General features: G+C 35.9%; 1 protein-coding gene across 1 annotated transcript in view; it reads right to left on the bottom strand.

The window, feature by feature from the left end:
- Positions 1-10,736: 10,736 nt before the first annotated feature.
- The window catches only part of LOC133324724 (uncharacterized), a 41,841-nt gene continuing 25,642 nt past the window's right edge, over positions 10,737-26,935 (bottom strand). The window contains 1 exon segment of the mRNA XM_061533562.1: positions 10,737-10,876. Within this exon segment, the coding sequence (XP_061389546.1) occupies positions 10,801-10,876 (76 nt within the window). The 3' untranslated portion in view covers positions 10,737-10,800.

Below are 26,935 nucleotides of genomic sequence, written 5' to 3'. Positions count from 1 at the left end.
GCACCACAGTGTGGTGAAGGGTATAAAAACGCACAATGGAAAATTCTGCTTAGCCCGTTGCGTTTGTGGTTGAAATCATTTCTGGCAATCGCTTACCAATTACAACGGAATTCTTGCAAATGCTGAAAACAACAACATGAATAACAACCAGTAAAATAGTAAAGTCTGACTAGGTCGAGATGTATCTATGCGATCTATATCTATATTTGAACCGACTAACATTAATCCATACATATGTCATTCGATACAAGGGAATAAGCAAATGGAATATCCTATTTGAACCTAACTTTGCACAACCCATTATCTTTACGAAGTCTAGATTAAGTCCGAAGATGGGACCCCACCCCTCCCCCTCCACAAATAACATCTACATTTTGTATTTTGGGTTCTCATAACATAACACATATCCATACTAAACATTATTAATACTGACCTAAGTTTCAGGGTAGCCCCAATATAACGCTACACTTAACTTATTTTATCAGAACTTGTATTTCATCATGTTTCCAATTCCAAGATGAACACTGGTCAAAATTGATGCAAATCGGATCAGATGCTACATTAAACCAGTAAGGAAAGTAGTAAAGTCGGACGGGGCCGACTATATGATACCCTTCACCACTATGGGTATATTAAACAGGACGATTAACATGAAATTGGATGAAATAAAATATGTGATTTTTATCTAAATGTGAATCTATGTAGATCTATCCATAAAGTATGTAAATCGACTTCAAACAAATATAAATACGTCATCGGTTGGGCTATGTCTGTACTTCTAGAAAACGCAACTACGTAAATCTATGCTCAATTTTGTACGTTGTGCAAACTTTGATGTCAATCTGACTAACATGAGGAGTTTGATGCCCACTTTACGGGCGAAAATATATATGGAAGCTCTATCCAAATATTAAGCGAATTCAAACAAACTTGTCACAGGTTAGGTTATACTAATTTCAGAACGTTTTGTTCCTATCAGCCTATTGGATCCTTGGTGCGTCAATTACTTATAATCAATCTATAATAAAAGGGAGCTATATCTAAATATGGACCGATTTTCAGTACGTTATGCCAAATTTCGTGCAAATCGTGCATCATTTACATGAAATCGGACGAAACTATATATGGGAGCTATATCTAAATCTGAACCGATTTTCTCGAAAATTGGCACACATTATTCTGAAACTAATTCAGTACGCTATGCCAAATTTCGTGCAAATCGAAACATATATAGGGACTTTGGTGCATCATTTACATGAAATCGGACGAAACTATATATGGGAGCTATATAGAAATCTGGACCGATTTTCTCGAAATTTGGCAGACATCTTTCAAGGCTCAATTCAGTACGTTATGCCAAATTTCGTGCAAATCGAAAGATATATAGGGACTTTGGTGCACCATTTACATGAAATCGGACGAAACTATATATGGGAGCTATATCTAAATCTTCACCGATTTTCTCGAAAGTTGGCAGACAACATTCTAGGCTCAATTCAGTACGTTATACCAAATTTCGTGCAAATCAAAAGATATATAGGGACTTTGGTGCACCATTTACATGAAATCGGACGAAACTATATATGGGAGCTATATCTAAATCTGGACCGATTTTCTCGAAAGTTGGCAGACAACATTCTAGGCTCAATTCAGTACGTTATACCAAATTTCGTGCAAATCAAAAGATATATAGGGACTTTGGGGCACCATTTACATGAAATTGGACAAAACTATATATGGGAGCTATATCTAAATCTGGACCGATTTCCTCGAAACTTGGCAGACATCATTCTAGACCTAAGTGCTTAGGCTGTACCAAATTTTGTGCAAATCGAAAGATATATAGGGACTTTGGTGCACCATTTACATGAAATCGGACGAAACTATATATGGGAGCTATATCTAAATCTGGACCGATTTTTACGAAACTTGGCAGACATCATTCTAGACCTAAATGATTAGGCTGTACAAAATTTCGTGCAAATCGAAAGATATATAGGGACCGTTTACATTAAATCGGTTAAATATATATATGGGAGCTATATCCAAATCTGAACCGATTTTTCCCAATTTCAATAGGGTTCGTCCTTGGGCCGAATATGTGACCTGTGCCAAATTTCATCCAATTCGGATCATAAATGCGACCTGTACTTTGTTTACAATTTAACATGGACAGACAGACGGACAGACGGACAGACGGACAGACGGACGGACGGACGGACGGACATGCATAAATCGACTTAGAAAGTGATTCTATGTATATTCTCAAAAGGAACCATGGGTCTATCTCGATTATTTTTGCCTGTTACAAACATATGCACAAAGACATAATACCCTGTACCACAGTGTGGTGAAGGGTATAAAAATGTGACAAATTTTTAAACGTGAAAATTATTCAACTGCCTATTTTATGAGATTTTTTTTTATTTTTCGTATTAAGGTCAAAATGATGATTAAAAATGAGATAACAATAGTCTAGAGTTCTATGTATCATATGTATATACATATATGCACATACAAATGTACAGACGTAAAAAAAAGTAAAAAAAGTATTTTATTTCCAATTTTCTTCATTCGCTTTTTGCGGAAGTAGCCGGAAATAAAAAAAACTACACCGGTATGTTTATCTTCCGTAAGTGCTTTCAGAAAAAAAAACAGATATGAAAGTAGAAAACAAAACAACAAAAAAAGAAAGAAAAAATACAAGCCCCACACAATTACGCATGCCTACAATTACAATAAGATTTGGTAATATGAAATTATTTCTGTTTTGGCTTACTTCAATTGATGCCATTGGTCTGTGAAAAAGAGTTACTTTTTTTCACATATTCAAGGTCACACAAGATGACACCTGCTTAAGTTCGTAGACACATTAACGGGTGAAAAAATATATATGAACATCTATAAAAAATTGTCTCCAAATACAACTGCGGAACGCAAAGTTATTACTGTTTTTTTTTCAATATGGAATTGTCGTAGTTTTTTACGATGGGGGAGTTATTCTCGAATACACACGTACGACGTAAGCGAATGTAGCAACAAAAACGAATAAATTAGTCACTTTGCTTTAGTTAAATTAATTATTAAATTATTGTTTTATAATTTATTATACCCTACACAACTATGTTGTCAGGGTATTATAGCTTTGTGCAGCCCCAAAAGTTTGTAACGCCGCGAAATATTGGTCCTAGACCCACCTTTAAGTATACCGATCGTCATATCTCGACTAGCTGAGTCGATCTAGACATGTGTGTCCGTCCGTCCGTCTGTCCATTATATTTGTAAACACGATACAGGCCACAGTTATGGACCAATCTTCACGAAATTTTGCATGTAGGATAGGTTCTGGCTAATGAAGACCCCTATTGCTTTTGGAAAAGATCGGTTAATATTTAGGGGATGAAATGGACCAAAAACTTTATTTTTGTCGATTTTTCTGGTCGCTCCAGAGGCCGCAATTATGACCCAAACACCGCGAATTTTTGCATGGAGAAGGGGATCGGGCCAAATAATAAGCATGCCTATTTTGATAAAGATTGGTCAATATTTAGCTGTTCAAATGGATCCAGACTTTTGAGTGGAGAATGACAAAATTTGTATTCACAACACAACCCACGGTGAAGGGGATCTGGACAAGTAATTAGAAGAGCTGTACTGAGTATTAGTAATATTTGTAGACGTGTAGTCGGTGAAGGGGGTACAAATATTGCCCAAGCTCAAAATATCGAACCATAGAAAATTAGATTTTCGTGGAAGTTGTGTAGGGTATCATATGGTCGGCCCCGTTCGACTATACTGCTCCGCTCACTGGTATGTTTTATACATCACATCACTGAGAAATTGTTGTTAATTGGTGTGTGTGTGTGTAAAGAAATAGTTCAAATTTTCTCGACATTGAGAATGGGAATTTCATATTTCCGTTTACAAAATATCGGAATGTTTACACTAATATTCGAAGGATTTAAAGGGCTTACACAACAAGGGAACTTGTTGTCGCCGTATGCGGTTTATTGTGGCTCTTTGTAAATAATGCCGAACTCCAAACACAATTGAACCACGTTTAAGCATAGCTGCAATATAACGATTTGTATGTCAATGTATAATTCCCATAATCCTTCTGATACCATTTCCCACCAAACGGTCACTATTTTGAAGAAGAAAGCATTAAACATGCCTATGTTATGATATATATCTATATAAGGATCCCGCCTTATTTTCAGAATTTTGAAGGTTGGTGCCGAATAGGTTGCAACTTAACTATCCCTGGTCTCACAATAGCAAAGCATTGCCCACTCCCTGCAAACTGCACAAAAGCAACACTTGCGTACCAAAGATCACCGTCAAGAAACCCGTGGTACGATCAAGAGTGTCGTACTACTACTAATATGAAAAATGCAGCATATAGAGCAACCCTTCCGAATTATAAGGAGGAAAGGAGAGAGAAGAAACGTACTTTTAGAAAATAGTAGGAAGAACAAGAAAAACGTGATCGGGAGCAAATCGAGATGTACAGGAGTCAGAACGAAGTACGGAAATTTTATCAACGACTAAAACATCAAACCGCAGGCTTTGGTGCTGGAATATCCTCCTGTAGGAATAAAGAAGGAAACCTGGCGACAAATTCAGACAGCATGTTTAGGATCTGGAAGGGACATTTTAAAAAGCTTCTTGTATCAAATAATGGCGGTGAAGAAGATACCATAAAACCAATATGAAATGAGGGTATAGAGTGGTCCGTGCACAAAAAGGAGACAACGCGATATGTATCAACTATAGAGGAATAAGTATCCTTCAAATCGTATATAAAGTGCTATCCAGCATGCTGTGTGAACGACTGAAGTGGTCGATGACATTATTGGACCATACCAATGCGGCTTCAGACCTGGCAAATCCACCATAGACCAGATTTTTACTCAGCGCCAAATCCTGGAAAAGACCCACGAAAAGCACATCGACTTATTCCATCTATTCGTCGACTATAAAGCCGCATTCAACAGCCCTACCCGTTCAACTTTGAGTGGCACAAGGTCAGCAGTTAAAGTCTGAAGGGGCATCTCGCAGCCCTTTAATACAAGGTGACAGTTTGTCATGTGATCTTGTTAACATCCCCCTGGAAAAGATCATACGCGACTCAAAGGTGAACCGATAAAGCACTCTGTACACCAAACAAGAGCGTTACTCGGCTACATCGATGACATCGTTATAATGGGTCGAACATTGCGAGCGGTAACAACCACCTTTTATCAAATTGAGAAGAAGTCTGCCAAAGTGGTTCCGGCAGTAAATGACGAGAAGACCAAGCTGATGGTATCAACGCGCAAGATGTCCAGTAGACCCGCACCAACTGTCGAACATGAGAACTACAGCTTCGAGGTAGTCAAATATTTTATATACCTTGGTACCGCCATAAATAAAACTAATGACATCAGTTTTGGAATTCGGAGAAGGATAGTAATGCTACTAGGGTCTAAGTAAGCAGTTTAGAAACTAGGCCACCTCTCGCCAGACCCAACTCACACTCTACAAGACGCGGATACCACCCCTGCTGTGCTATGGATCTGAAGCAGATGAGACAGCTCTTGGAGTCTTTGTGAGAAAAATTCTCCGAAAGATCTATGGACTGCTATGCGTCGACGTCGAATATTGTCGGCGAATGAACCATAAGTTGTACCATCTATTCTCGGACATTGATATAGTCAGACAGATCGAGCTGCAGCGACAACGATGGCTAGGTCATGTTGTGAGAATGGAAGAGGATGCCCCAACTTAAAGACATATAAAAGTGAGCCAACTGATGTTTCACGTAGAAGGGGAAGGTAACGAATTCGATGGAAAGATCACGTAAAAGTCAACATCTCGAAAAAGGGTCTTTCAAATTGGATAAATGCGGACAAGATCGACGCTCCTGGAAATCTTTTTTAAGTTGGAAAAGTTCTGTCATAAGCCAGCTAAGTAAGTATTCCAAATTTCATGATTCGAATTATAATTAATTATACCAAATTTAGTACACGTTTATATAAATCCCATAGAAATATTTCAGGATTCCAGCCCGATCGCTTCACACAAATATAATTGTAGCAAATTTAGTGCCACTTAGAACACATTAGTACGAATTTCCAAAACTTACATACAGCAAGACTACACACCAAAAGTATTCTTAATTTCAATGTTCCAGCTCTATCGGTTCACCCAAATGCAAATTTGGTATCATTTAGTACACATTAGTATAAATTTCCATAACTATATACCCCAACAGTGATCCTAACTCCAAATATCAGGATTCCTGCTCTATCGGTACGCCCAAAATTTAAATTGTACCAAATTTAGTACCATTCAACACACATTTGTATAACCTTCAAATCTTTCTACATACTAACCACCTCTTTATATCGACCCTACTTTTCAACCTTAATTCGCACTCCAAATTTTTAGATCCATCCGTTCACATGCCACGAAATTGTACCAACTTTTGTACATCTTAGTACTTTTTGGATACATTTAGTTCGAATTTTCAAAAAAAATTCTCCGTCAGTGATCCTCTTTTTAAATTTAAGAGTTCTAGTTACACTAGTTCGTCAAATACAAATACTTCTTCTTGGCAATTTTCGTGCCGTTCTTGTACGAATTTCCAAAAACCCAGGCTTCGGATTAAGAGCGACGTTCAGCCAAAATTACAAGACCCACAAAACTGGTAAGACATTGACTCAAATTTAAGAGAGCACAAAACAAAATGGAGTTCTCTTTGTAAACTTTTTTCTCGAGAAATTTGGTCGAGTAAAAATGGTAAACAGGAATGCCTGCTTCTGATTGGCTGTTATGTTGATTTTGAAGTATTGCCATCTAATTTTGGCATATTTACTAGATTTGCGTTTTCGAACTTTTCAAATTATTTTGTACTCTGAGAGCAATTTTGAAATGTTTCCCTTTTACTAGATTTACTATTAAAAAAGTACTGGAACATACCTGGAACATTTGTTATTAGGAATTCTCGTTGAGTAGAAAATTTCCCAAAAAAAAAAATATTTTTATTGACCCAAGTTTTCGGAAAGCCTCGATGTAATGGTACCGTAAACTATTCGTTATTTTGGGGGGTTTGAGCCCGTTTTTCAACCAAATAGGCTCTACCTTGATTTTTATACCCTTCACCACACTGTCGTACAGGGTATTAAGTCTTTGTGCATATGTTTGTAACAGGCAAAAATAATCGAGATAGACCCATGGTCCTTTTGAGAATATTCATAGAATCACTTTCTGAGTCGATTAATGCATGCCGTCCGTCTGTCCATGTTAAATTGTAAACAAAGTACAGGTCGCATTTATGATGCGAATTGGATGAAATTTGGCACAGATTATTAGTTTGGCCCAAGGACGAACTCTATTGAAATTGGGAAAAATTGGTTCACATTTAGATATAGCTCCCATATATATTTTCGTCCGATTTAAGGTAAATGGGGTACTAAAGTGCCTATATATCTTTCGATTTGCACGAAATTTGGTACAGCCTATTGAATTAGGTCTAGAATGCTGTGTGCTAAGTTTCGTGAAAATCGGTTCAGATTTAGATATAGCTCCCATATATAGTTTCGCCCGATTTAAGGTAAATGGTGCACCAATGTCCCTGAAAATCATTTGATTTGCACGAATTTTGGCATAGCGTATTGAATTAAGTCTAGAATGAGGTGTGCTAAGTTTCGTGAAAATCGGTTCACATTTAGATATAGCTCCCGTATATATTTTCGTCCGATTTAGGTAAATGGGGTACATAAGTCCCTATATATCTTTCGATTTGCACGAAATTTGGTGTAGCGTATTGAATTAAGTCTAGAATAACGTGTGCTAAGTTTCGTGAAAATCGGTTCACATTTAGATATAGCTCCCATATATATTTTCGTCTGATTTAAGGTAAATGGGGTACCAAAGTCCCTACATATATTTTTCGATTTGCACGAAATTTGATACAGCCTACTGAATTTGGTCTAGAATGACGTGTGCTAAGTTTCGTGAAAATCGGTTCACATTTAGATATAGCTTCAATACATAGTTTCGAAGAAGATTTCCAGGCGCGTCGGTCTTGTGCGCATCTCATCCAATTTGAAAGACCATTTTCCGAGATGTTCTCTTCTACTTGATCTTTCCATCGGATTCGATGAATTCCCCTTCTGCATAGATATCTTAGGAATGCAAATAATTGTACAATGGCGTCATATTAACTATTGATGTAAGAGGTCGGATATGGGAGGTATGATAAAAATTTAAAGGTGTCTTTGCGACACTATATGTCGAAAATATGGAATTTTTTTTATAGTACAGTAATAGTTGTCTAATTTTTTTATGGACATCAATTTCACCATTAATACTAGCAGTATAAGTCGGATAGGGGTATAGGTTTACCTTGGGTATAATACAGTAAAATTCGTAAAATTATGTATGTGTTGCCTTAGGCTACGCTGTATTTATACCCTACACAACTATGTTGTCAGGGTATTATAGCTTTGTGCAACCCCAAATGTTTGTAACGCCGCAAAATATTGGTCCTAGACCCACCTTTAAGTATACCGATCGTCATATCTCGACTAGCTGAGTCGATCTAGACATGTGTGTCCGTCCGTCCGTATGTCCATTATAATTTGTAAACACGATACAGGGCCCAGTTATGGACCAATCTTCACGAACGATCGGTTAATATTTAGGGGATGAAATGGACCAAACACTAAATTTTTGTCGGATTTTCTGGTCGCTCCAGAGCCCGCAATAATGGCCCGAACATGGAGAAGGGGATCGGCCCAAAGAATAAGCATGCCTGTTTTGATGAAGATTGGTCAATATTTAGTGGGTCAAATGGACCTTGACTTTTGTGTGAAAAATGACAAAATTTGTATTCTATAGCGTATATATTTAACCCTGATGAAAAAAGATCCGAGAAGTTGATAGCATATCCAAGAGGAGTGGTTTACCTTTAAATTGATACCAATTATATGGTCGTATGTACTCAGATGTGGGAGTTACACCTAAATATTTACAAGTGCTTACGTATTTATACCCTACACAACTATGTTATCAGGGTATTATAGCTTTGGGCAGCCCCAAAAGTTTGTAACGCCGCGAAATATTGGTCCTAGACCCACCTTTAAGTATACCGATCGTCATATCTCGACTAGCTGAGTCGATCTAGACATATGTGTCCGTCCGTCCGTCTGTCCATTATACTTTGTAAACACGATACAGGACACAGTTATGGATCAATCTTCACGAAATTTTACATGTAGGATGGGTTCTGGCCAATGAAGACCCCTATTGTTTTTGGGAAAGATCGGTTAATATTTAGGGGATGAAATGGACCAAACACTAATTTTTTATTCGGATTTTCTGGTCGCTCCAGAGCCCGCAATAATGGCCCGAAAATCGTGAAATTCTGCATGAAGAAGGGGATCGGCCCAAAGAATAAGCATGCCTGCTTTGATCAAGATTGGTCAATATTTAGTGGGTCAAATGGACCTTGACTTTTGTGAGAAAAATTACAAAATTTGTATTCTATAGCGTATATATTTACCCCTGAAGAAAAAAGATCCGAGAAGTTGATAGCATATCCAAGAGGAGTGGTTGACCTTTAAATTGATACCAATTATATGGTCGTATGTACTCAGATGTAGGAGTTACACTTAAATATTTACAGGTGCTTACGTACTGAGATATTATTTAGTAACCCATTACCACAATAGAGGGCGGAAATATAGGGCTATTCTCTTTGAAATTTTCCATGAGGTTTCCAGTTATGGGCAAGGACAACGCTTATAAATTTAGGTGATGATCAGATAATAATTTTGGGATGAAGTGGGCCGAAAAACATATTTTTTGTGTTTTTTTTCGAGTCGATCTATAGGCCACAATTGAAAGCCAAACATCACAACACAACCCACGGTGAAGGTAATCTGGTCAAGTAATTAGAAGGGCTGTACTGAATATTGGTAATATTCGGAAAATATGTCAGTGTAAGGAAGAGGTGCTGTTGACCTCTAATCGGACAAGAGGGTTGAACTATCACGAAATATTGCCCACGCTCGGAATAAATATTCGCTGAAAGTTTGAGTTCCGTGGTAGTTGTGTAGGGTATCGTATGGTCGGCCCCGTCCGACTATACTGCTCCGCTCACTGCTTTTAACTAATATTTGCATATTAAACACATTCAAAATTAATGATATATATAAAAAAATCTATATTCATTATATTTGTTTATATTTATTACGGAAATTGTTAGTGTGTCCATTGTTAAAAATAAACTTATATTACTAAATTATTTAATTTATAAATTTGATTTTTTTTCAAATTTCATTATTTCCATATTGCAGGGTTTTCTTTTTTGGTGTATATTGCATCATATTTGAAATTATTATAAACTTTTCTTTTTGGTTTTAAATTATTTTTTGTGATTTTTTTTCATTACAAAAAAAATTTTTTTTGGTGTTATAATAATCACAGATTTAAACTGTATGAGCTTTTATATAAAATTATTTTGGCTTACCAAATAATATTGCTAGATATGTAAATGAACACGAAATATTTTTTTTGAGAATTAGTTATAAAAAAATTGAAAATTAGGGGGCAGTTACAAAAAATAAATGCTATTGAGTTGTATGATGTTATTATAAAGTATTTTCATTAATTAATTATATTTTTAGTTGTTATAATTGTTTTGTTTTTTTTTTTTTGGTTCATCATATTAAAAAAAGTAAAAAAAAAATAAAAAAAAAAATGAAAAAGTCCATGGGTTTTCGAAGAAATGCACAAATAATAGAATTTGATTTAAACTTGATGATGCTGATCGGTGTCATTGTTGTCGCCTCCTTCTCCACCGTCCACATTTAGGCTACGCAGGGATCTAGATAGAGGAACAGAAACATATATTATTAATTATATTCAAATTATTTTTTTTTTCAGCGTGCAGTTAGTGTGAGTTGTTTTCTTTTTCTAATAGAGTTTAGATTAGCCAGTATATTAGTTGTTTTAGCGAAATTAAATTTCTCTGCTACTTATTTGAGATTAAAAATATAAATAATTAGGTTATCTTAATTTTTTAATTTTAATTTTTTGAACATCCAATAAAGGCGTGGATTTTTTAAAAATATCTGATGACTTTATGCAACCTATGATAAATTTAGAGTCGTCTGCTTGCCATGGGACAAATTTCATTCAGGCACCCTTTCGAAATACATATGGAAGCTATGGCTACATTTGCAACAATATCAATAAAACTCAATGACGTCATTCAAGTCTCAATTTGATACGTTGTGCAAAATTTCGTGTTAATCGGACAAACATTAGGAGTTTGGTGCATCATTTATGTAAAATCGAACGAATACTTATGCATATGTGGTAGCTCTATCTAAATCTGGACCGATTTTCAGGAAACTTGCCACACATCATTCTAGACCTAATTCATTACGCTACGTCAAATTTCGTGCAAATCGAAAGATATATAGGGACTTTGGTACACCATTTAAATTAAATCGGACGAAAATATATATTGGATTTATATCAAAATCTGAACCGATTTTCCCGAAACTTAACACACATCACTCTAGACTTTAATCAGTACGATATTCCAAATTTCGTGCAAACCGAAGGATACGTAGGGATTTTGGTGTACTGTTTACCTAAAATCGGACGAAAAAATATATATATATATATATATATATATGGGAGTTATATCTAAATCTGACCGATTTTCACGAAACTTTACACATATCACTCTAGACTTAATTTGGTATGCTATGCCAAATTTCGTGCAAATCGGAAGATATATAGGGACTTTGGTACACCATTTACATTAAATCGGATGAAAATATATGTGGGAGCTATATACAAATATGAACCGATTTTCGCGAAAGTAAACGCACATCGTTCTAGACTTTATTCAGTATGCTGTGCCAAATTTCGTGCAAATCGAAGAATATATAGGGACTTTAGTGCACCATTTACCTAAAATCGAACGAAAATATATGTGGGAGCTATATATAAATCTGAACCGATTTTCACAAAACTTTACACACATCACTCTGGACTTAATTCAGTACGCTCTGCCAAATTTCTTGTTAATCGAAGGATATATAGGGACTTTTGTACACCATTTACATTAAATCGGACGAAAATATATATGGAGCTACATCTAAATCTGAACCGATTTTTCCGAATTTCAATAGGGTTCGTCCTTGGGCCAAATAATTGACCTATGCCAAATGTCATCCAATTCGGATCATAATGGCGAGCTGTACTTTGTTTACAATTTTACATGGACAGACAAATGGACGGACATGCATAAATCGATATAGAAAGTGATTCTAGGCATATTCTCAAAAGGAACCATGGTTCTATCTCGATTATTTTCGCCTGTTACAAACATATGCACAAAGACATAATACCCTGTATGCAAATGTATGTTAAACAAATATTTTAAAACCAGTGAGCGGAGCAGTATAGTCGAACGGGGCCGACCATATGATACCCTACACAACTCCCACGAAAATCTAACTTTCTGTGATATTTGTAACATTAACCGCGATATTTGTACACTCTTGACCGACTAGAGGTCAACAAATATTACTAATATTCACTACAGTCCTTCAAATAACTTGCCCAGATTCCCTTCACCTTGGGTCTATCTACTCGAAAAAACACAAAAAATTAAGTTTTCGGTCCACTTCATCCCAATATCATTATCTGGTCATCACCGAAAATTATAGGCATTGTCCTTGACCATAACTGGAACCTCGCGGAACATTTCAAAGCGATCAGCGCTATATTTCCACCCTCTAGTGTGGTAATGGTTTATTAAATATCTGAACACGTAAGCACCTGTAAATATTTACGTGTAATTCCCACATCCGAATACATAGGAAAATATAATTGATATCAATTTAAAGGCCACTGCTCTTGTATATACTATCAACTTCTCGGATCTATGTCCTTCAGGAGAAAATATATACAATATAGAATACTAATTTTGTTATTTTCCACACAAAAGTCAGGGTCCAGCTAAATATTGACCGATCTTTATCAAAACAGGCATGCTTATTTTTTGGCCCAATCCCCTTCTCCATGTAAAAATTCGAGATGTTTGGGCCATAATTGCGGCCTATGGAGCGACCAGAAAAACCGACAAAAATTAACTATTTGGTCCATTTCATCCCCTAAATATTGAACCATCTTTACCAAAAACAATAGGGGTCTTCCTACATGCAATATTTCGTGAAGATTAGTCCATAACTGTGGCCTGTATCGTGTTTACAAATTATAATGGACAGACGGACGGACACACATGTCTAGATCGACTCACTAGTCGAGATATGACGATCGGTATACTCAAAGGTGGCTCTAGGACCAATATTTCGCGGGGTTACAAACTCTTGGGGCTACACAAAGCTATAATACCCTGACAACATAGTTGTGTAGGGTATAAAAATCCAAACCTTTAATGGCTACTCAAAAAAAAAAAAAAAAAAAAATAATAATAATAAATAAAATAATAATAAATAAATAAAAATAAATAATAATAAATCCACGACTTATTTCGCTATTCAAAAAAAAAAGTTTTTTTAAATCAACACTTTACTTTCTATTAAAAAAATATTTTTAAAAAATCCACGCTTTATTTACCTATATAAAAAATATTTTTAAAAATCCACGCTATATTTGGTTTTTAAAAATATCAAGCCGTCATTTCATGTTCAAAAATATATTTTTAAAAAATGCACTCCATTATTGGATGTTCAAAAAATATATAGAAAAATCCAATTTTTTCATTTACAATCATTGAAGATAATGTTTTATTCGCATTATATACAACCCACATACCGATGGTGTTCCCCAACGAATCATCGATTATCTGCTCTTGATTAGATAATATCACTTGCGATAGATATGTGTCAGTGGGCTAACACATTTTTTTGCAGAGAGATCAAATTTCAAAACAAAATTTTTTGTCAAATGCAACTGCAAATGTTCAAAACCCAGCGGTGATCGTGGTGGGTAGGTATGGGTGATACTCTAATAAATTTTATTTCAATAGAAAAAAAACAATATTAAAGATTAGAATTGGTCATGGTTTTTTTTTGGGTGGAATTGTCAACAATTCTTTGGAATTGCAAAAAATATGGAAAACTAAAAAAAAAACGTAAATATAGTTTTTTTCACAAACAGCGATTCCATCGTTTAGTACGTGTTCGAAATCTTGATAAAACGATTATAGCAACAAAATGCGGAAATCTTTAACGAGAATACATCGTTTTTTGTCTTCAGCGCCGATGATGATGATGCATCTCAAAAGCCAATGTGTACATATAGACATACATACCTACATGATGTGTTGAGCCACACGAAGTTCTCTCAAATGCGGTGTTTCAGAACAAAAGTCGGACGGGTTTCACAATTTGATATTGTACACCCCTTTGGGTATATAAAATAGGTGCTAATATGGTTTGTATCATAAGTTACAGCATTATATGTGTATATAATGCCAATTTGAACCAAGTATTAAAAATGTTCCTCCATGAAGATTACGATAGGACAGAATTTCGGGCAAAATGTCATAAAAAATCTGCGAAAATTATGTATGGGAGCTGTATATAAATTAGAACCTATGCAAAACATCGCATCAATTTTGACAAACCATTTTTAATGAAACCATTATTTTTAAAACAGGGGACCTAGCAGCACCAGATCCAAGCATCTCGATATACACAAGGCCACCTGAATTTCTCCCGATCGAACAACTAGAAATCAAATCGATCATTTTGTGATAGACGGAAGGAATTCATTCAGTGTTTTAGGCGTTCGATCGATCCCAGGAGCGAATATCGATTCGGACCACTACCTTGTTGCAGCCAAGATTGGCACTCGTCTTAATGTAGCAGCAAAGGTGCGATCTAACACAACACGGAAACTAGACGTCGAAAAGCTGGAAACATAACAGGTAGAAGTAGCGTACTCCGCTCAACTTACCCACCTGCATGACGAAAGCACCCCATGTCCCGATAATATTATAGAAGCACAATGTCAATGATTTGCCCACTCCCTACAAACTGCAGCAAAAGCAACACTTGGGTGCCAAAGACCACCATCAAGATACACGTGGTATATGGCGACCCTGCAGACAGTAGCAACATGTAATGTGATGGAGAATTATCGGTGGAAAAGGAGAGATGAGAAACGTATTTTCGGAAAAAGAAGAAAGAACAGGAAAAACGGGAGCAACTCGAGATGTACAGGTGTCAGAACGAAGTCCGGAAATTTTACCAACGAGTAAAACACCAAACCGAAGGCTTTGGTGCAGGTATCAAATGTAGAGATGAAGAAGACAAAAACCAATAACAGATGACGGTAGAGCCACCTACTGATGGATCAGAATAGCAATCGTCTTAGTAAAGCAGCTTCTGGTATCAAAAATAGTAGCATGCTGAAGAAGACATGCACCAGATTAGTACAATTTGGCTAATAATATGTCCAATGATAGGAACCTCAGCATGCTGTGTCCCATGTACAAAAAGAAGACAAGACGATACGTGCCAACTATAGAGGAATAAATCTCCTTCCCATCCCATATAAAGTGCTATCCAGCGTGCTGTGCGAACGACTGAAGCCAATGGTCAATGACATTATTGGACCATACCAAAGCGGCTTCAAACCCGCAAATCCACCATTGACCTGATTTTCACACAGCGCCAAATCCTGGAAAGACTCTCAAAAAACACATCGACACATTCTACCTATTCGTCGACTACAAAGCCGCATTCAACAGCCCTATCCATTCAGTGGTGTGTAAAGCCATGTCTGCTTTTGACATTCCTGCAAAATTAATACGGCTATGCAGAATAACTTTAACTGGCACAGGAGCTCGGAGTACTTTAATACCGAACGAGGATTCAGACAAGGCGAGGGTTTTATTTATATATTTATGTATTGTCGTGTGACCTTTTTAACATCCTGTTGGGAAAGGTCATACGAGAGGCAAAAATGACACTCTGTATACCAAACAACACATGTTACTCGCCTACGCCAATGACATCGACATAATGGGTCGAAAATTGAGAGCGGTAACAGTTACGTTTGAACAAATTGAGAAGGAAGGAAGGAATCTGCAGAAGGGGGTCTGGCAGTAAACGGCGAGAAGACCAAACTGATGATATCAATGCGCAAGACGTCCAGTAGACTCCGACCAACTGTGAAACTTGAGAACTACAGCTTCGATGTAGTCAATGATTTTATATACCTTGATAACGTGCTGTTATATGGATCGGAAGCATGGGTACTTACGCAAGCAGATGATGAAGCTCTTGAAGTCTTTGAGAGAAAATATTTTCCGAAAGATCTATGGGCCGATCTGCGTTAACGGTGAATATCGCCGTCGAATGAACCATGAGTTGTACCAAATATTCTCGGGCATCGGCATTGTTAGACGCATCGAGCTGCAGCGGCTACGTTGGCCAAATCATGTTGTGAGAATGGATGAAGATGTCCCAGCTCAAAAGGCATATAAAAGCGAATTAGCTGATGGCTCACGCAGAGCCATTAGCTGATTCGAAAAGACAACATCACGGAATATGCCCTTTCAAATTGGATGAGGTGCGCACAAGACCGACACAACTAGAAATCTTTTTTAAGCTCGGCTTATGAAACGAAAGTTCTGTCACAAGCCAGCTAAGTAAGTAAGATTTTTTTGTTGAAAAAATCCTCGTTTATTAGGCTTACTAAAACTATTTAAAATAATCCACGCTTATTCAGGTCCATAATCACATATTTTTTAAACAATCACTATTATTCAGATCCATGAAAAATATTAAAAAACCAGTGAGCGGAGCAGTATAGTTGGAAAGGGCCCACCATACGATACCCTTCACAACTACCACGGAACTCGGATGTTTATTCCGAGCCTGGGCAATATTTCGTGATATTTGCACCGACTTGCCCGATTAGAGGTTAACAGCAAATCTTCCTTACATGTTCCGAATTTTACAAATATTTAGTACAGCCCTTTTACTTACTTGTCCAGATTTCCTTCATGATGTGATGTTAGGCTTGTATTCGACTAGAAAATACACAAAGAAATTAAGTTTTCAGTCCACTTCATCCCAAAATTTTATTCTGATCATCACCAAAATTATAGGCGTTGTCGGTGACCATAACTTGAACCTCATGGAAAATTTCAAAGCGATCAGCGCTATATTTCCGCCCTCTAATGTGGCAATGGGTTACTAAATAATATCTGAATACGTAAGCACCTGTATATATTTATGTGTAACCCCCACATCCGAATAGATAAATATAAATAAAGACTAATAATAAATAGAGACTTTGGTGTACCATTTACATTAAATCGTACGAAAATATATGGGAGCTATATCTAAATCCTAGAATGATGTCTGAAAAGTTTAGTGAAAATCGGTCCAGATTAAGATTATGGAAAATAGTGCACTAAAGTCCCTATATATCCTTCGATTTGCACGAAATTTGTCATAGTATACTGAATTAAGTCTAGAACGATGTGTGTCAAATTTCGTGAAAATCAGTTCATATTTATATTTAGCTCCCATATATAGTTTCGACCGATTTCAGGTAAATGGTGCACCAAAGTCCCCATATAGCCTTCAATTTGCATGAAATTTGGCATAACGTACTGAGTTGAGCCGAAAGTGATGTCTGCCAAATTTCGAGAAAATCAGTTCATATTTATATATAGCTCCCATATATAGTTTCGACCGATTTCATGTAAATGGTGCACCAAAGTCCCTATATAGCCTTCAATTTGCATGAAATTTGGCATAACGTACTGAGTTGAGCCGAAAGTGATGTCTGCCAAGTTTCGAGAAAATCGGTCCAGATTTATAGTTTATATAGTTTCGACCGATTTCATGTAAATGGTGCACCAAAGTCCCTATATAGCCTTCAATTTGCATGAAATTTGGCATAACGTACTGAGTTGAGCCGAAAGTAATGTCTGCCAAGTTTCGAGAAAATCGGTCCAGATTTATAGTTTATATAGTTTCGACCGATTTCATGTAAATGGTGCACCAAAGTCCCTATATATCCTTCGATTTGCATGAAATTTGGCATAACGTACTGAATTGAGCCGAGAGTGATGTCTGCCAAGTTTCGAGAAAATCGGTCCAGATTTAGATATAGCTCCCATATATATTTTCGTCCTATATAAGGTAAATAGTGCACCAAAGTCCCTATATATCCTTCGATTTGCATGAAATTTGGCATAGCGTACTGAATTAAGTCAAGAACGATGTGTGTTAAATTTCGTGAAAATCGGTTCATATTTATATAGCTCCCATATATAGTTTCGTCCGATTTCATGTAATTGGTGTACCAAAGTCCCTATATATCTTTCCATCTGCACGAAATTTTGTATAGTGTACTGAATTAATCTAGAATGATGTGTGTTAAGTTTCGTGAAAATCTGTTCAGATTCAGATATAGCTCCCATATATAGTTTCGTCCGATTTCATGTAAATGGTACACCAAAGTCCGTATTTATCTTTCGATTTACATACTTTGCCCCATTGTAACAAACGAATGGCATTTTTATGGATAGATCTAAGTCGTTTCACATTTAGATAAATATCACATATTTTATTTCATACAATTTTATGATGATAGCCCTGTATAATATACCCATAGTGGTGAATGGTATCATATAGTCGGCCCGTCCGACTTTACTACTTTCCTTACTGGGTTTTTTTTAGAAAATCTACCCTAACATTTAAAAAAATACACAACAAATAAAAAAACATTGTTTAAAAAAAATCACGCGTTTTTATAATCAAAGAAAGAAATATTTAAAACAAAATCATATTTGTTTACAGTCAGTGGCGAGATCCGAAACTATAGTCTTCCCTGCCTTACCCCTCGGTGAATAATGTCATACATCCCCCACTAATAAATGGTTGTTTTTTTATAAAACAACAAACTGGTATCCCAAATAACCCGCCAACACTACTGAAGTTTATAGTTTGTGATAAAATATTTAAAAAAAATCCATACTTTATTAAAGCCCATAAAAATATTTTTTTTACAGAATAAATCTTCTATGCAGAGAAATCTTTGACTCATTTCTTCTTTGGTTCAGAAAACTTAGTTTCGATAATAGAGAAAATTACTATCAAATAATAAAACAAGGCATTGAGTCGTGAATGCGGAAATTTATATATTTTTAACTAACATTAACTTTGACGATTAGCAACAACAGTAAAATCAGGTGCATAAAGTGTGCAGAGTTTTTTTTCTGATACAAACAAGTGTTGATTTTGTTAGCCAGATATTCTTCATAGAAAACATGACGATGAAGAATATGGCGGAAAAGAAACGTTAATATCGATTGTAATTCGAATGACGGCATTAGTCTCGTGTTGGGGACGGTTTTGAAATCAGCTGTAGAAGACCCAAAGGAAATAATGCACCATAATAAAGTCCCATATCGGAGTTCGGAGTTGGTGTGTAGGCGTGAGATAAGGCTGGGTTTTTGGAAATTCGAACTAGAAGGATACGAAACGTATGGTAGCCTTTGTATTAGGCGAACGCGAAGAGCTAGAATTAGAATTATAAATTTGGAATGTGGGTCACTGATGGAAAGTTAGAAAGATGTACAAAAGGGTTTTTGGATAAGTGTACTAAAAGTACTAAAAATTACTAAATTTAGTTCTAATTGTATATATATTGAACATTTGAACATATATAGCTAGTATATTGAAATTTTATATGGAGTACAGGTTGGGAAGGGGTGTTGATGTATGGAAATGCTTTAAGAAATTCGTACTTATGTGTATAAAAAGTACAAAATGGTACTAAATTTTGTACTATTTGAATTAAGTTGAGTGTATAGAGATGGAATCCGGAAAATCGGAATCAGGACTACTATTGGAGCACAAGATTGAAGTAGCTTTAAAAAATCGTACTTATGTGTACGAAATGTACTAAATAGTACTAAAATTGGTGTAAGTTGGATTTAGGTGAACAGATAGAGCTGGAGTCTTCAAATTGTGAAAAAAATGACTGTTGGAGTGTAGGATTGAAGTAGTTACTTATTGGTACGAAAAGTACTATATGGTACCAAATTTAGTACAATTTGGAATTTGAGCTGAAATCCTGAAATTTGAAATTAGGATTACTGTGGAAGATTGAGCTATAGAGACATCTTTGCAAATTCGTATTTATGTGTAAGAAAAGTACTAAACGGCACTAGATTTGGTGCAATTAGGATTTGGGTGAGCGGAGAGAGCTGGAAACCTAAAATTTGGAATAATGGTTGCTGTTGGAATATAGAATTGAGATATGGAACCATAGTACTTATGTGTACTAAATGGTCCTATATTTGGTACAACTTGAGTATTTGAGAACGGATAGAGCTGGACTCCAGAATTTTGAAATTAAAATTCCTGTTGGAGTGTAGGATTGAGGTAGTTTTGGAAATTCTTAATTATAGAAACAAAAGGTTACTAAATTTGGTACAACTTGGATTTTGGTGAACGGATAGAGCTGGGATCTTTAAATGGTTAAGGTTATTATTGGAGTGCATGACTGAGGTAGTTTTGGAAATTCGTACTTTGGGTACGAAAAGCACAAAATTTGGTACAATTTGGACTTTGGTGAACGGGTAGAACTTGAATCCTGAAAGTTGCAACTTAGGTTACTGTGGGAGTGTAGGAAAAATACAGAATGGTACCAAATCTGATACAATTTAGTGAACAGATAGAGCAGGAATTCTTAAATTTGGACTTACGATTACTATATGAAAGCAGGTTTGAAATATTGAGATATGTTTGGAATATGAATACGAAAAGTAGAGAATGGTATCAAATGGTATGGTATAATTTGGTCTTTAATGAACAGACAGAGATGAAATTCTTAAATTTGCATTTGGTGGAATTAATTTGGTGGAATTAAGATTACTGTTAGAGTGTAGGATCGATGTTTTAGTTTTACAAATTCTGAATTTCTTCTGAAAGTCTGAAATTCTGAATTCTGACAAAAGTACTAAATGGTACTAAATTGGAAACGATTTGGGTTTGTATAATCCTTGAGATTTAGAATTCAGATTACTATTGATCTATAGAGGCTGGAAACCTAAAATTTGGCATGTCAGTGACAGAGAGTTAGAAAGAAGGGCCAAAGGGGTTTAGGTACTAAGTGGTACTAAATTTAGTGGTAGTGATGGCATGGAGGTTGTCATGAAAATGTGTACTTATATGTTCGAAAAGGTCTAAATGGAACTGAATGTGGAACCTGTACGTTTCTGCAAAAGTATTTCATTGAAATTCTGATCTATTTTTTTTTTAATCTATGTAATGGAAATAAGAAAGACATTTCGGAAAATAGTGCTGATGTGTATGAAGAGTACTTAATTGTAATAAACTTGATATTAGATGTAGGAAAAGAGGTTGAACTATAGTACAACAAATTATACAGTATTTACGATTTCCATTTAATTTTTTCCCTTTCCGCATACGAAGTAGTGGACACTTTGCTAGGTAATACATATTTACATATTAACTCATATTTATACCCTTCACCACACTGTGGTACAGGGTATTATGTCTTTGTTCATATGTTTGTAACAGGCAAAAATAATCGAGATAGACCCATGGTTCCTTTTGAGAATATGCATAGAATCACTTTCTGAGTCGATTTACGCATGTCCGTCTGTCCGTCCGTCCGTCCGTCTGTCCATGTTAAATTGTAAACAAAGTACAGGTCGCATTTATGATCCGAATTGGATGAAATTTGGCACAGGTCACTTAATTGGCCCAAGGACGAACCTATTGATCGGTCCACGTATAGGCATAGCTCCCATATAAGGGTACCCCCAAATTTTCCGTATTTTGAGGTTCCTGAGCGCGTTTGTTAACCGATTTCGCTGAAATTTTGTACTTTGAGTTCTTATTGGGTAGCAAATCTCCTTACCAAAAATTATAAATATAGGTCCATTTTTTCGGAGAGCCCCCATATAAGGGTACCCTCAATTTTCGGTATTTTCGGGTTCATGGGCTTGTTTTATAACTGAATTCTCTGAAATTTTGTACATTGGGTTCTTATAGGGTACCAAATTACTCCACTAAAAATTATAAATATAGGTCCAGTTTTACTGGTAGTCCCCATATAACGGTACCCCAAAATTTTTGGTATTTTGGGGGTTCTGATCTTATTTTTCGACCGAATAGACTGTAATTTAGTACGTCGAGTTCTTATTAGGTAGCAAATCTCTCCACTATAAATTATAAATATTGGTCAATTTTTTCTGGTAGCCCTCATATAAGGGTACCCCCCAATTTTCGGTATTTTGAGGTTCTTCAACCAAAGTCTTTTTATACCATTCACCACACTGTGGTACAGGGTATTATGTCGTAGTGCATATGTTTGTAACAGGCAAAAGGAAACGAGATAGACCCATAGTTTGGCACAGCGTAACAAAATAAGGTCTAGAATGGTGTGTGTTAAGTTTCCTGAAAATCGGTTCAGATTTATATATAGCTCCCATATATATTTTCGTCCGATTTAATGTAAATGGTGCACCAAAGTCCCTTAATATCTTTCGGTTTGCACTAAATTTGGCACAGCGTAATGAATTAGGTCTAGATGTGTGTTAAGTTTCCTGAAATCGGTTCAGATTTAGATATAGCTTCTATATCTGACCAAATGAAAAATTTAGTATAGATTGCAGAATGGCATATTTATGGATCGATTTTCATGTTAGTGGTCCTTCAAAAATTCGACGTCTGTTATGATTCATCGGTTGAATATACCCAAGTGGTGAAGGGTATCATATAGTCGGCCCCGTCCGACTTTACTACTTTCCTTACTGGTTTTATTATACCCTTCACCACACTGTGGTACAGGGTATTATGTCTTTGTGCATATGTTTGTAACAGGCAAAAGGAAACGAGATAGACACATGGTTCCTTTTGAGAATATGCATAGAATCACTTTCTAAGTCGATTTATGCATGTCCGTCCGTCCGTCTGTCTGTCCATGTATTTTTGTGAGCAAAGTACAGGTCGCATTTATGATCCGAATTGGATGAAATTTGGCACAGCTCATTTGTTTGGCCCAAGGACGAACCCTATTGAAATTGGAAAAAATCGGTTCAGATTTAGATATAGCTCCCATATATATATTTAACCGATTTAATGTAAACGGTCCCTATATATCTTTCGATTTGCACGAAATTTGGCATAACGTATTGAATTAAGCCTAGAGTGATGTCTGCCAAGTTTCGAGAATATCGGTCCAGATTTAGATATAGCTCCCATATATAGTTTCGCCCGATTTCATATAAATGGTGCATCAAAGTCACTATATATCCTTCGATTTGCACGAAATTTGGCATAACGTACTGAATTGAGCCTAGAGTGATGTCTGCCAAGTTTCGAGAAAATCGGTCCTAATTTAGATATAGCTCCCATATATAGATTCGTTCGATTTTATGTAAATGGTGCACCAAAATCCCTATATATCTTTCGATTAGCACGAAATTCGGCATAACGTACTGACTTGAGTCTAGAATGATGTCTGCCAAGTTTCGAGGAAATCGGTACAGATGTAGATATAGCTCCCATATATATTTTCGTCCGATTTAATATAAATGATGTACCAAAGTCCCTATATATCTTGCGATCTGCACGAAATTTGGTATAACGTACTGAATTGGGCCTAGAGTGATGTCTGCCAAGTTTCGATAAAATCGGTCAAGATTTAGATATATAGGTGCACCAATGTCCCTATATATCTTTCGATTTGCACGAAATTTGGCATAACGTACTGAATTGAGCATAAAATTATGTCTGGTATGTTTCGTGAAAATCGGTCCAGATTTAGATATAGCTCCATATATAGTTCCGTCCGATTTCATGTAAATGGTGCACCAATGTCCCTATATATCTTTCGATTTGCACGAAATTTGGCATAACGTGCTGAATTGAGCATAAAATTATGTCTGGTATGTTTTGTGAAAATCGGTCCAGATTTAGATATAGCTCCCATATATAGTTTCGTCCGATTTTATGTAAATTGTGCACCAAAGTCCCTATATATCTTTCGATTTGCACGAAATTTGGCATAACGTACTGAATTGAGCCTAGAGTGAGTTCTGCCAAGTTTTATGAAAATCGGTCCAGATTAAGATATAGCTCCCATTTATAGTTTCGTCCGATTTCTTGTAAATGGTGCACCAAAGTCCCTACATATCTTTCGATTTGCACTAAATTTGGCATTACGTACTGAATTAAGCCTAGAATTATGTCTGCCAAGTTTCGAGGAAATCGGTATAGATTTATATATAGCTCCCTTATATTATAGATTGATTTTAAGTAATTGACGCACCAAGGAACCAATATATGGCTGATAGGAACAAAACGTACTGAAATTAGTATAACCTAACCTGTACCAAGTTTCGTTGAAATAGGTTCATTTTAGCATCCATATATAAGTAAATTGTGCATCAAACTCCTCATATTTGTTAGATTGACATCAAATTTTGCACAACGTACAAAATTGAGCATAGAATAACGTAGTTGGGTTTTCTAGAAGTACAGACATAGCCCAATGGATTAACTATTGATATTTTTTGAAGTCGATTTACATACTTTTGTCCCATTGTAAGAAACGAATGACATGTTTATGGATAGATCTAGGTCGTTTCACATTTAGATAAATATCACATATTTTATTTCATCCAATTTCATTTTAATAGTCCTGTTTAATATACCCATAGTGGTGAAGGGTATCATATAGTCGGCCCCGTCCGACTTTACTACTTTCCTTACTGGTTTTAATTTTATTATTAAAAATGTCTTAGAACCTCATGTTTTTTTACATTTGATAATTTTTTTTCTGTTATTTTCATTTATAAGAATTAGGTAAAAGGGAAAACAGAATTTTCTAATGAATGACAATGTCGAATGTCGTTAGACAATAATTTCCGTAAATATTAGAAGCCACCTATCACGATATGGGTCACGTTCATGGCTGTGTGAATTATGATGATATTACGAAATGATGATGGTTAGCAAATTTGCATGTAAATATCTCAACTTTTTTCTTTTAATTTTTGACCAACACTTTTTGGTCTAGTTTTCAGAATTTTGATTGCATTTTTTGCCATTTTAAGCAAAAAACACGATTTATTTAAAATTAATTGATAAGCGAATGACGTACAGGGGGAGATATAGGGTTTCCCATGATGCTTTTATCGTATATCACTTTTTGTTATGAATGAATGAAAATACATAAGTAAAGCCGTATCAAATTGCAATTGTCGATGGTTGTTGTTGTGACATTTTCGACTGAGAGCGTGTAATCCATTTTCCATACTCTACTAAATAAAGATGTCGTTACGTTTACCTATACGGTTTGTATTTAAGTTTGTTAAAAAAAAATATGGAATAGATCTTCTATTAGATCAGATAGAAGATCTGTTTTGTAAAAAGGAGATTTCTTCTATACATAAAATACTTATGCACGCCTGATTATAGTCCATAAATAAATCTAAAAAATCACGCCTGATTGTAGTTTCTAACAAGTAAAAATGCGTTAAGTTCGGCCGGGCCGAACTTTGGATACCCTCCACCATAGAAATACTGACAATTTTTTGAAATGAAAACATAGGGAAGATACATATAACGGTAATTGTAAAATTGAGCAATTTTAATTGGGGTTTTCTAAAAATCTCAAAACCTTAAAATTTTGACATATATTATTTACGCATGGTACGGTAAAACATGTGTATAAAATCCTGAAAATACTCCAATTGAAAGGGCAATATTATATATGAGGCATACTAAAGCGGGACCAATATTGACAACATTGGGAACTACTTGGTGTTTTCATTATATAAGGGGATAGGCCTAATTAAGGGCCGATGTAACTCAAGTTCCACGCTAAATATTAAATAGGTACGATGTTTTAATAGGACCTGGTCCCAAATGCGGGTCGATACAGTTCATTCTCAAACCTCACGTTTTAGTTTTCATGTCGATATGCTCCGAGAGAAAAATGATTACAACATATGGCTAAATCGACTAAATCGATTTAGAATTCCATACTATGTGGGGTATGAACTGAAAAATTCGTCTACCGAATAACCCCCCTACTATGGTGGAATACAGCTACATGGGATAACCCCAACACAGGGAAAAAACTATTTTAAAATAAAAAAGGGGGTTATAAAGGGGGTTAACAACAACAAAATACCAACTTACAGCAAATTGGCTCAAGAACCCCAAAATACCGAAAATTGGAGGGTACTCTTATATGGGGGCTACCCGAAAAAAATTGACCTATATTTATAATTTTTAGTGGAGAGATTTGCTACGCAATAAGAACTCAAATTTCCAAATTTCAGCGACTTCGGTTGATAAACGGGCTCAAGAACCCCAAAATACCGAAAATTGGGGGTACCCTTATATGAGTGCTACCCGAAAAAATGACCTATATTTATAATTTTTAGTGGAGAGATTTGCTACGCAATAAGAACTCAAATTTCCATATTTCAGCGAATTCGGTTGATAAACGGGCTCAAGAACCCCATAATACCGAAAATTGGGGTACCCATATATGAGTGCTACCCGAAAAAATGGACCTATATTTATAATTTTTTGTGGAGATATTTGATACCCAATAAGAACTCAAAGTACTAAATTACATCCAATTCGGTGAAAAATCCGGTCAAAATCCCCCAAAAACTGAAAATTGGGAGGTACCGTTATATGGGGGCTACCAGAAAAAGTGGACCTATATTTATAATTTTTGGTGGAGAAATTGGGTATCCGAAAAGAACCCATTTTACCAAATTTCAGCGAATCTGACTGAAAAACGCGCTCAAGAACCCCAAAATACCGAAAATTGAGTTATTTTGGGGTTCTTGAGAGCTATGCCTAAACGTGGACCG

The sequence above is a fragment of the Musca vetustissima genome, unplaced genomic scaffold, assembly GCF_032173495.1.
Source record: "Musca vetustissima isolate MV318-11 ecotype Yass unplaced genomic scaffold, APGP_CSIRO_Mvet_v1 utg20051, whole genome shotgun sequence".
NCBI lineage: Eukaryota > Metazoa > Arthropoda > Insecta > Diptera > Muscidae > Musca > Musca vetustissima.
Note: the sequence above shows the minus strand (reverse complement) of the source record. Positions and strands in the feature narration are given on the sequence as shown.